The sequence below is a fragment of the Canis lupus genome, chromosome 23, assembly GCF_048164855.1.
Source record: "Canis lupus baileyi chromosome 23, mCanLup2.hap1, whole genome shotgun sequence".
Classification (NCBI taxonomy): domain Eukaryota; kingdom Metazoa; phylum Chordata; class Mammalia; order Carnivora; family Canidae; genus Canis; species Canis lupus.
This window is the reverse complement of record NC_132860.1, coordinates 5,105,774-5,116,862: the sequence shown is the minus strand read 5'-3', so window position 1 is coordinate 5,116,862 and position 11,089 is coordinate 5,105,774. Positions and strand designations below refer to the sequence as shown.

Here is an 11,089-nt window from a genome sequence, read left to right as displayed (position 1 = left end):
ACATTCAAGTCCTAGAATGTAATGCAACAATTTTTTTTATCTTTAAAAAAATAAGGAAAAAAGAGATAGCATTTTACATATATCTAAATATATGTTATTTCTGGACTTCCTCATTCTTACCTATAAATTTGCATTTTCATATTATATCATTTCACTTTAGCGTGAACAATCTCTTTTCTCATGTGTGCTAGAACAGATCTCTGTTCAGGATTCTTTCAGGTTTTATTTATTTGAAAATATATTTATTAAAAAGCAGTGGGAGGGAAACCATAAGTGACTCTTAACTATAGAAAACAAACTGAGGGTTGCTGGAGGGGAGATGGGTGGGGGGTGGGCTAAATGAGTGATGGGCATTAAAGAGGACAGTTGTGATGAGCACTGGGTGTTACATGCAAATGATGAATCCCTGAGTTCTACTCCTGAAACCAATATTACACTATATATTAACTAACTAGAATTTAAATACGAATTTATCTTTATTTTGCCCTTTTTGTGAAGGACATATTAGTAAATAACAAAACTCTGGATTGACAGTTTTATATTTTAGAGATATTGTTCCATTGTCTCTACTCTATTTTTGTTGAAAATCTATCACTATTGAGATTTCTTTGTGTGTGATGTTCCTATTTAAGATTTGCTTTTCTTTCAGCAGTTTGACTAGGATATATCTAAATATGGTTATTTTTGTATTTATCCTGCTTAAATTTGGTGGAATTTCTCAAAAATGAGAATTTGTTTTTTAAACATATTTGCATTTTGCCATTGTTTTTTTTTTTTTTTTAATTTAATTTGTGTCCTAATCTTTTTCTCTTATTCCTTTGGGACTCTAAATATGTTTGTTAGACAATTTGCTATGATACCATAGTTGCTAAATCCTTGTTCATATATTTCTTCAATAATTTTCTTTCCCTCAAGGATTATTTCTATTTATGTGTTCTCAAGTTTACTACCCATTCACTCTTTAGTAATCAAAATTGTGTATTTTTATTTCATATTGTCAGTTCTAGAATTTGTATTATTTATGTTTTTGTGGTTTAAACTTCTCTGTAGTTATTATCTACTAATCTCAAAATCTGTGTTGCTTTTAATTCTGCTTCCACTGATTGCTTTTGTTCTTGATTATGGGTGTGTTTCCATGCTTCTTTATGTCTCTTTTTTTTAATTTTTATTTATTTATGATAGTCACAGAGAGAGAGAGAGGGAGAGGCAGAGACATAGGCAGAGGGAGAAGCGGGCTCCATGCACTGGGAGCCTGACGTGGGATTCGATCTCGGGTCTCCAGGATCGCACCCTGGGCCAAAGGGGGGCGCCAAACTGCTGCGCCACCCAGGGATCCCAACTTCTTTATGTTTCTACTAATTATTTGCTTGACATTATGCTGGATACACTGTAAAGATTCTAAACTGTGTCTTCTTCCTTTAATGCATGCTGAATTTTCCTCTGTAGATAGTTAAGTTACTGGTGGTTCTTTTCAGTCCTGTCAGGCCTTATTGATTGATTGATTGATTGATTGATTGTGAATCTGGATCAGTTTTGTTCATAGTTCTAAGATAAATCTCTTATCATAAGGCATGGTTGTTACTCAAAAAGCCTGACTTTTGTGAGTCTCAGCTAAATAGTTGAGGTGTTTGTAAAGTGCTGTTGGGGCTTCTCTATTCTGGCCAGATGAGAATTCTGATATCTGATAGTAGTTCAGTAGTTCAGTGTCTCTATTCCAGACTCACTGCAACTGCAAGTTAGTAGGACTAGGCCTTTCAGAGTCTGATCTGCATTTATGCAGCCCAGCCCTTGGCCAAGGACCCATGGCAAATCCCCTTGCAGTATTTTGGGGTGTTTCCTTTTCTTTTTTTGCAAAGCATATCCTCCTCCAGTACTATTTTTACAAATCCTAGGAACTTTAGAAAATCAAAACTCTGATTTCTACCTCCTCTGCTCAGTTGGACTATTGTTTTCCTAGTACTGTATCTCATTGTACCATGGTAGTTAAGATGCTCCCCTTGAGAAAGCTAGTGTGAGTATAGGCTTGCCTTCTGGGACCCTGCTCTTCCTATTTATCAATGCTTAAAAAGAGTCCTCTTATTTTTTTCCCCAAATTTCATATTTGCTTATAGTAGAAGGACAAGTCTCATACCAATTATTCCTTCATGCCTAGATGCAAGATTCTCATGATTAATTATATTGAGTTAAATATAATGTTGGATGAGAAGATGTCTTTGAAAACCATATGTCTAATGTTACATACATACAGTGAACAAGGAGAAGCTATGCCTTAGAAATCTTGGTTTAGCAATGGTTCTATAATGAGAGATAGTCATAAAAAAGGGACTAAATTGGGCCTTAAGTGCATCTGAATAAATTCACAGAGAAAACTATGTGTGGTAAAAAGAAACCCATACTTAATCCCCCAGAAAATAAGAAATGCCGTTGATTTTAAAAGTTAGATGGAATTTAACTGAATGGATTGGTTGGCAAGAGCAAATTCCTTCGTTAATATACAGCAAAATATGAAAATACTTTTTAAAAGACTTAAAAATTTACACATTAAAGAATTGCTTTGCTCATTATGAAAGACTTCTTCACTTTACAAGAGGATTAACTGAGGTCTCAGTACCCTGATGAAGTCCCAGTATAACTGCTTGCCAAAAGCAGATTTAAAACATATCTCCTGCATTTGGGTAAAGGGGAGCAGGACAACCATTCTGTTACTGCTTTTTCTATTTTTTTTTTTAATTTCATGTGAATAGACCTAGTCCCAGGACAACTCACACAAACAGTGATGCTAGCAAAGAGGGAAATATAGCATTATTTCTAGGACAATCAGTATAGGATAGAAGAGGTCTCTGGGTCTTTCTTCTTCTTTCTTCTTCTTTCTTCTCCTTTCTCCTCCTCCTCCTCCTCCTCTTCCTCCTCCTCCTCCTCTTCCTCCTCCTCCTCCTCCTCCTCCTCCTCCTCCTCCTCCTTCTTCTTCTTCTTCTTCTTCTTCTTCTTCTTCTTCTTCTTCTTCTTCTTCTTCTTCTTCTTCTTCTTTCTTCCCATCCAATTCCAGAGATCTTGCACTGCTTTCTCACCATTCCTGTGAACCAGAAGGATGACTTATCAAGAAAGTGGGGAATTCTGTAGGTCAAAGTCATTTAATACATATGACTCAGCTTAGAAGTACTGGAGAGTCTAGGATTTATTTGCTTGTTTGCTTTTGTTTTTCTTGTTTGTTTGGTTGGTTGGTTTGGTATGGGGCACAGACACTTGTACTCTTATATCCCTCTTCTCTTTCCTAGGGTGTATTTGGAAAATAATAAATAGCCTTAGTAGAGGAAATTTCTTTGCAGAGAGGTTTCATTAGTAACACAACAAAAAATGAGTATGAAAATAGGAAATGCATTTGTGATGGACAACGTAAAACACCTTGTTTTGTTTTTAGTCTTTAACCCTCAGGCCTAGAAATGTCTGAAAAAATAGTGATTGACTCAGAATATATATACATAAAAATACAATATTTGGAGTATCTTCCACTTTCCTTAGTACTGAGTAAAGTAAGAAACGTATCTCTGATTCTTCATGTATTTGTAGAGTTAGTGAGGAAGAGCAGCATACAATGACAAAATAATATTGTGTCATATCGAGGCAACCTAGCCTTGTCCTAGACTCATAAAAGGGGACCGCACTAAGTTTGTGGCAACTGATGGCCAGGGGAAAGTATTTTAGAAAGAAGTGATGGCCTTGATGAGTCTTAAATGAATAAAGTCTGGTACAGGTGAGTGAGTGAGAACACTTCAGATAAAGGGAGTAACAGGGAACATTATAAAGTCATATCAAGGAAAACACCTGATTCTCTGTTTGGAGTACAATATAGAAGGTAAGGTACAGAGGAAGACATGTATTGAAAAATATTACTGAGCATAGTTTCCTAGGAGTTTTGAGGCACTATACAAATTTGCAGCCAAGGAAGGTCATATTGGGAGAATGGATTGGAGGAAAATACACCTGAGAGCAAGGAATATACTTTAGAATCAAGATAATAAACCCTAAATAGAGCTCTGGTGCCTCTGTGTAATTTAGGTCCAATACCAGGATAGGGGAAGTAGTATAAAGAAATATATAGGAAGTGACATCTGTAGGATTTGGGGACTGACTCTTTTGGGGAGAAAAGAGAATCAAAAGTAACTGATGACTCCCAGGGTTGTAACTTTGGTGACTGAGTTGACGGAGGTAGGAGGAAATATACAGAAGGCTGATCAGAGAGGAGGAACAGTTTTGTGTGATTGACTTTGAAGTCCCCAAAGGAAACTGAGATGAGGACTTAGTGAAGAAGTCTATGCTGGAGATTAATATATATATAATACTCATAACTATATTAGATATGGTAAAAGTCATAAAAATGCTAAGTTTACCTTGGGAAGAAAAATACAGAATTTGAAAAGAGGAGGATCAAGGGACTCTAGACTCAAGAGACTAGGGTCAAGAGACTCTAGAGGATATCACCATTTGGTATATAAGAGTGCAAAAGGAAATGCAGAAACAATGAAAACATAGCATTTTGAAGGAAAATAAATGGCAGGATAATCACAAAGGAGAAACTAAGTGGACTCCATGAAAACTAAAAACTTTTTGCTTGCAAATGGCACCATCAAGAAAGTGAAAAGATAACCCATGGATTGGGATAAAACATTTGTAAATCAGATATCTAACAAAAGAATTGCATCCAGAATGTATAAAGAACACTTACAATCCAGAAATCACAAATAACTCAAGTAAGATGGGAAAAGAATTTGAATATACAAATCTCCAGAAATTGTACATGAATGGCCAACAGGCACATGAAAATGTGCTCAGTATGACTAATCAGCAGATAAATACAAATCAAAGCCACAATGAGATATCACTTTACATCCCAAACAAAGGCTGTAATAATAAACTGAAAACACCAAGTGTTGGCAAAGCCATACAGAGATCAGCGTGTTCATGTTGCCGGTAGGAATGAGCAATGGTGTGCGGCACTTTCTCAAAAACATTAATGGGTGTTATCCTATAATCCAGCAATTCCTCTCCTCGGTATATGCCCAAGGGGATTGGAAGCCGGTGTTCATGTGGGAACTTTCATGTGAACGTGCAGAGCAGCGTTAACGCAAATAGGAGAAACAGGGAAACAATTCGAATAATGAATGGATACGCATAATGTGGCACGTTCCTACGATGGAACATTACTCAGCAGTTAAAAGGATCAAAGTACTGATGATACGTCCTGCGACATGGCTAAACCTTGAAACGGGAAAGAAACCAGTCACATTAGACCACGCAGAGTAGGATTCAATTTATATGAAGAGTCAGGAATTAGGCACATCTGTAGAGTCAGTAATTAGACTGTCAAGGGTTGGGAGAAAAAAGCAAAAGCAGGGGATAGCGAGTGACTAGTGGGTATGGAGTTTCTCTTGGAGACATGAAAATGCTCTGGAGTTAGTGGTGATTTTTTTTTTTTTCTTTTTAAAAATGTCTGAGAGAGGGTATGAGCTGGGGGGGATGGAGCAGGGGCAGAGGAAGAAGCAGGCTCCCCACCTAGCAGGGAGCCCAACTCCAGCTCTATCCCAGGACTCTATCCCAGGACTCAGGGACCAAGACCCCACCCGCAAACCCAAGACAGACAGTTGCTTAACCGACCGAGCCCCCCGGGCGTCCTGATAATGGTGATTTCATAACCTTGCTGAGTATATGAAAAAAACACTGACTTCCAACACTTTAAAATAGTGATGTCTTTGGTATCTCAGTGCTGTTTTTTTCTAAAAAAATAGCTCCTCCATCTCTCAATCTCAGCATTTGACGGAAACTAGACTCTCGCTGTAACTGTACTGACTGTTGTGATTTTTTTTTTTTTAAATCCAGACTTGGGTATAGTTATTGCAAACAACTCTTGCTGAGCTGTGTTGGGACTCCAGACAAGTGGTTTCAGCTAAGTGAAACTGCTGTCTGTGCTGCTGCATGTTTAAAATTCATACACCGATTCTCTGAAGCCATAAAATCAATTCTGGATTTGAGTTTTCCTGTGACAGTGTGGACAGAGTGTCATGGGTGATGGAGACTCACGCTCCTGTAATTCCCTAGGAAGAACAGACTTCTGCTGAGCAGCAGATCTGTACTTGAATTCAGAATATAATACCTCAGTCCTCTAAACCTGCAGGAGTTTCCAAAATCTCACTTGGGCTCACCTTCCACATGTGCTTCCCTGATGCTTGCATGTCCCTTCTAGGGTCCGATGTATTTTTTTTTTTTTTTTATCCTGCTTGCAGAAAATGCACAAAGGCCAACAATCCTTGTGGCTCTTTATTGGTAACCAGTAGAGGCACAGCGTAACTGCGAGAGAGTCTAAACAAGCCTCATACGTACACTCCCTTTCTTGGTTGACAATCCACAGTTGTCTACTGTTTTACGTTGTACGACTATTAAGAAGAAATACATTTTAGGTTGGAGAATGTCTCTTTTCACATAGGTGTGTCAAATTTTTTTTTCCCCTCAAAAGAAATACCGTGAAGTGATATAGGCTGAATTTGGATGTTACCCACTACATACGTGATGGAGGGACCTTGAGCAACGTACCTGACTACTCTGACTCTGTCACTTCAAGTGCAAAAGAGAATAGAAATCACGACTTCATTTGGTTCCTATAATTATGACCACAGGATAACGAACACACACCTAAACAAATGTGTGTTACAAATGTGAGTGTTATTCCTAGTGTATGTGTGGTTTTTTTTATTTTTATTTTTTATTTTTTTATTTTTTTATTACCAAGTAGTCATGGGTTTTTGTGGAGTATGTAACTCAAATGATCACCTTCCAAACTGCTCGGGAAATCTGTTGTTAAATAATCTTGGCAGGAACAAACTGAAATACATATTTTCCTTTGGAGTCAGGGTTCTGTTTTAGCAGATCATAGTGCAATTTTTCTTTGTAAATGGCATATGATTCACATGTGAGTTCACTTTTATATATGCCTGGTTATACCCGTTGTGGATTCTATTGTCCAAGAGGCTGGTATCCGGTTTGCAAAAGTTATTACTCCTCTGTTTTAGTAGCCTCGGGTCTTAAGGCAATATCTGTTCTGTGTAAATGTCATAAACTGTGGTTCCATTAAAAGCAAAAACTATCGGTGAATTAGATGGTTAATTCTTTAAACTTGTATCCTCTTTAAGATAAAGCTTTATAAAAGACATTTCCCCTACAGATCACGTTTCAAAAATTCAAGGAGAGGTCTCATCTAAGTCTTGCTGTGTCTTGCCCCAGAAAAGATGGACTGTGAGCTGACCCCTCTAGCTAGGAGTCCCTGTGGCCTGCTTGACCTTTGCCCCAGGGCATCTTTGGCTCCAGCAGCCTTTATTAACATCAGCTTGGTGGTTGTCCCTGGACGACTTGTACTGGGTGTCCTGTTCCAGGCGACAGTAGGGTTTGCTTAAGATTTAAAAGAATCAAAAAAAAAAAAAATAAAAAAAATAAAAGAATCAAGTTCTTTGGGGATCCCTGGGTGGCTCAGCGGTTTAGTGCCTGCCTTTGGCCCAGGGCGCGATCCTGGAGTCCCGGGATCGAGTCCCACGTCGGGCTCCCGGTGCATGGAGCCTGCTTCTCCTTCCTCCTGTGTCTCTGCCTCTCTCTCTCTGTGTCTATCATAAATATTAAAAAAAAAAGAATCAAGTTCTTTGTCAAAAAAAAAAAAAAAATCCAGCATGGGTTTTCACGTTACCTGGTTTCTGTAATAGGGACGATATTAATGGGTATCTCTTAGGATGGTTCTGGTGAGGATCAAGGGTAATAATGTATGAGGAAGTGCCTTATGGACATTTAACCCACACGCACTCGTGCAAGGTGAGAAGCAAGTCCCGTTAGGAGGCCCCTGGACTTGGACCTCTCGGTAAGTGAAGTTGGCCGTTTTCCAGAATTGCTTTTACAAAAACATATTACTTTGTATTAGTCTTTGTTTCCCTGATATTTCAAGATAGAGCTTAAACGTCGGATGTTTGCTGTAGGACACCTGGAAGATGGAGAAAAACGAAAGGACGGTGCCTGCCGCCCCCGGAGACCGCGCCTCTGGCGGTGCCGCGTCCTGCTCGCTGGACCCCTCAGGGCCCTGGGGGGGGGGGGTCTCCAGCCCCGGCTGCGGCCCCGCCCCTCTGTACCGCTCGTCCCCGCCCCGCGGCCAAGACCAGGGGCGCGCACTGCAGCCGGGGCCGGGCCGCTCGCTCGCCTCCGCCGCCCTCGCCGCCGCGTCCCGCTAATGCTGATGCGCCTCTAAGCAGCCCCCGGTCCCGGAGCCCCTCCCCCCAACCCGTCCCGGAGCACATCCCCCCCCGTCCCGGAGCACATCCCCACCCCGTCCCGGAGCTCCCCTGTCCCGGGCGGCGGGCGGCGGGCGGCGGGCGGCGCTCCTGGGGCACCTGCCGCCCTGCGCGGGGACCCGCCTCGCATCCCGCCCGCGCGCCGATCCCTGCGGGGAGGTCCGACTCCGTGGGGTCCCCCGCCCGTGTCCGTGGGCTCCTCCCCGCCCGTGTCTGTAGGCTCTCCCCACACCAGTGTCCGTGGGCACCTTTCCCTCGTGTCCGTGGGCTCCTCCCCGCCCGTGTCCGTGGGCTCCTTCCCCCCGTGTCCGTGGATCCCTCCCGCCCGTGTCCGTGGGCTCCTCCCCACTTGCGTCCATGGGATCTCCCCCACCCGTGTCCGTGGGTCGTCCTCTCGTCCCCCCGCCCCTCTCCTCCCCGGGTGCGTTCTCCTCCCGTCTCCCTCCCTCCCCTCCTCCCGTCTCCCTCCCTCCCCTCCCCTCCCCTCCCCCCTCCTCTCCTCCCCGCGGGGGGCAGCCGGGGGCGGGGTGCGGGGGTGCGGGGCGCGGTCCGGGCCGTGGGGCGGCGGGGCCGTGGGGCGGCGGGGCGGCGGCGGCCTGCGCGGCGGCGGGCGTCCCGGGCGGGCCCCGGGTGCGGTGACATCACCGCCCGCCTCCCCGCCCGGTGCTGCCTCCGCGAGGCGCGTCGGTTGGGCCGTTTGCCCGCGTCCGCCGCCGCCAGGGCTCGTCCGGCCGGGCTCGGAGCCGGCAGCGCGGAGCGACGGGACCCGGAGGAGGAGCGAGGCGCGGGCGGGCGGCGCGGGCGGGAGCCCCCGGCGGCGGCATGAGGCTCAGCCCGGCGCACTACCTGCTGCCGCTGCTGCCGGCGCTGGTGCTCGGCGCCAGGTGAGTCCCGAGCGGGGCCCGACCCGACCCGACCCGACCCGGCCGCCTGCGCGCCCCCCCCCCCCGCCCAGCCGACGACTGCCCGGACGGTCCCCGCGGGGCCCCCAGCGCGCCGAGCCCGGGGCCGGGGGGCGGGAGGGGGCTGGAGGGGGGCACCTGCCGCCGGGCGCGGTCCTTACGGGGAGGGGGCGCCGGCCGCCGGGGGGGGGGAGGCGCGGGGCGGGGAGGGTGACCCCGCAGGACGGGGAGCCTGGCACAAAACTTCTGCACTTGGGCGACGGCCTGCAGCGGGCTGGGCCGGCTTCCAGGAGGCGGCGTCCGCGGCGCGGGGCCCGGGGCGGAGGGAAGTTGGAAGCGGACCCTGCGGGAGCGGCGGTGCGGCCCGGCGGGGACCCCGGCTGCGGACCCGGAGACCCTGCGGACCCCCGGCTGCAGACCCAGGGACCCTGCAGACCCCCGGCTGCAGACCCTGAAGACCCTGCGGACCCCCGGCTGCAGTCCCGGAGACCCCGGCTGCAGACCCAGGGACCCCGGCCGCGGCCGCCGCGCGGGGTGGGACGCAGCGGGGTTGAGAGTCGGTGCGTGTCCGCGGTTGGTCCGGCCCAGGGTGCGCGACGGCCCCGCCTCGTCCCCCTGCAGAGCGGCACAGAGCGGGTCTGTCCCCGGCCGGGCCGAGCCCGCGCCCCGGGCGCCCGGGCATCCTCTTGGCAGCCGCCCCCTTCCCTCGGCCGCCCTCGAACAAAACAGCCCTCGCAGCGGGAGTCTCAGTGAATGGAAACATTGTGTCGACATCCGACATCCGACGGGGGAGGAAGAGGGGAAGCGGGGTCTCCCCCGTCCTGAAATTGGACCCGAAGAGCGCTCGCTGCCTGCAGAGGAAGGAAGCAGCACAATTCCTGATCGCGTCGCTAGTCCGTGCATGCATCCTCCTTCACACTCCTCCAACCAGACTTTTCCTTTTCCAGCGAGGACCGTGTGATTTAGCCCTGATGGTTCAGTGAACTTAGTCTTTCCTTGAAGACAAAGCCCGGGGTGACTTTCCCAGACTAAAGGGGGAATATGAGGGTTTGCTTGTTTGTTTATTTATCTACTTTATCCACTTATTTCTGCTGAGGATTTCTTGTCACTTCGGTTCACAAAATGCAGGTGGTCGTACAATCGCCCCACTTCCCCGTGCTGGAGTAACTTGCCCCGGTTACGGATCCCGCTGCAATATTCGTGGTTCACTCTAGATGAGTCCGTGCAAATTGTGCATCAGTCATTTAAGGGTCTTGCCGTTCACCCTGAGCTCTCTTGTGTGGTAGTTTAGTGATCGTAATTTCTTGAGAAAGGAAATTCTCAAAGTTTGGACACTTAAGTGGGTGCTTGTCATCCTCTGCACAAAGGAATAAATTTTTAAACGATAGAAACCCAGCCCACAATGATTTTTTAAAGACAGTGAAAATCTCTAGTGTTCCAAAAGTACATCTGCTTTATAAGGATGCCATCCATATACTTTAAGTGACTCAGGAAGCTGTACAGGCTCTAGCTTCTAAAGTTTTAGTCTTGGTTACATAATACGGAGAGCCATCATCTTTCCTTTTATGGTAGTGTCAATTTTTTTTGAGGGGGGGGATAGTGTCAATTTTTATTAGGATGACATTTTAAAATAGTCAACGCATTTGTTACGACAAAAATTAGAAGTAGTCATTCCTAGTTTCCTTTAGACATGAAACTTCTGCAGTTTTTACAGAAGTAAAAACTTAGGTCGGGTCTTTTACATTTTCCTTCTGGCAACTCAACCATAAGAGCATGTTGGGCTTAAGAAAGTGAGACTTTCCATCATCAGTGGTCTGTCTCGTTGGGATTCCTCTGTGGCAATTTATTTTACTGGATATCCAGATTACC

General features: G+C 46.0%; 1 protein-coding gene across 2 annotated transcripts in view; it reads left to right on the top strand.

The window, feature by feature from the left end:
• The first annotated feature begins 9,044 nt into the window (after positions 1–9,044).
• LUZP2 (leucine zipper protein 2) overlaps positions 9,045–11,089 on the top strand; it is a 458,806-nt gene continuing 456,761 nt past the window's right edge. The window contains exon 1 of one of the 2 annotated variants that reach the window (XM_072793748.1): positions 9,045–9,202. In XM_072793748.1, coding sequence (XP_072649849.1) covers positions 9,141–9,202 — 62 coding nt within the window. In that variant the 5' untranslated portion in view covers positions 9,045–9,140. The remainder of the gene's footprint in view (positions 9,203–11,089) is intronic. The other variant, XM_072793749.1, reaches the window with a different exon arrangement.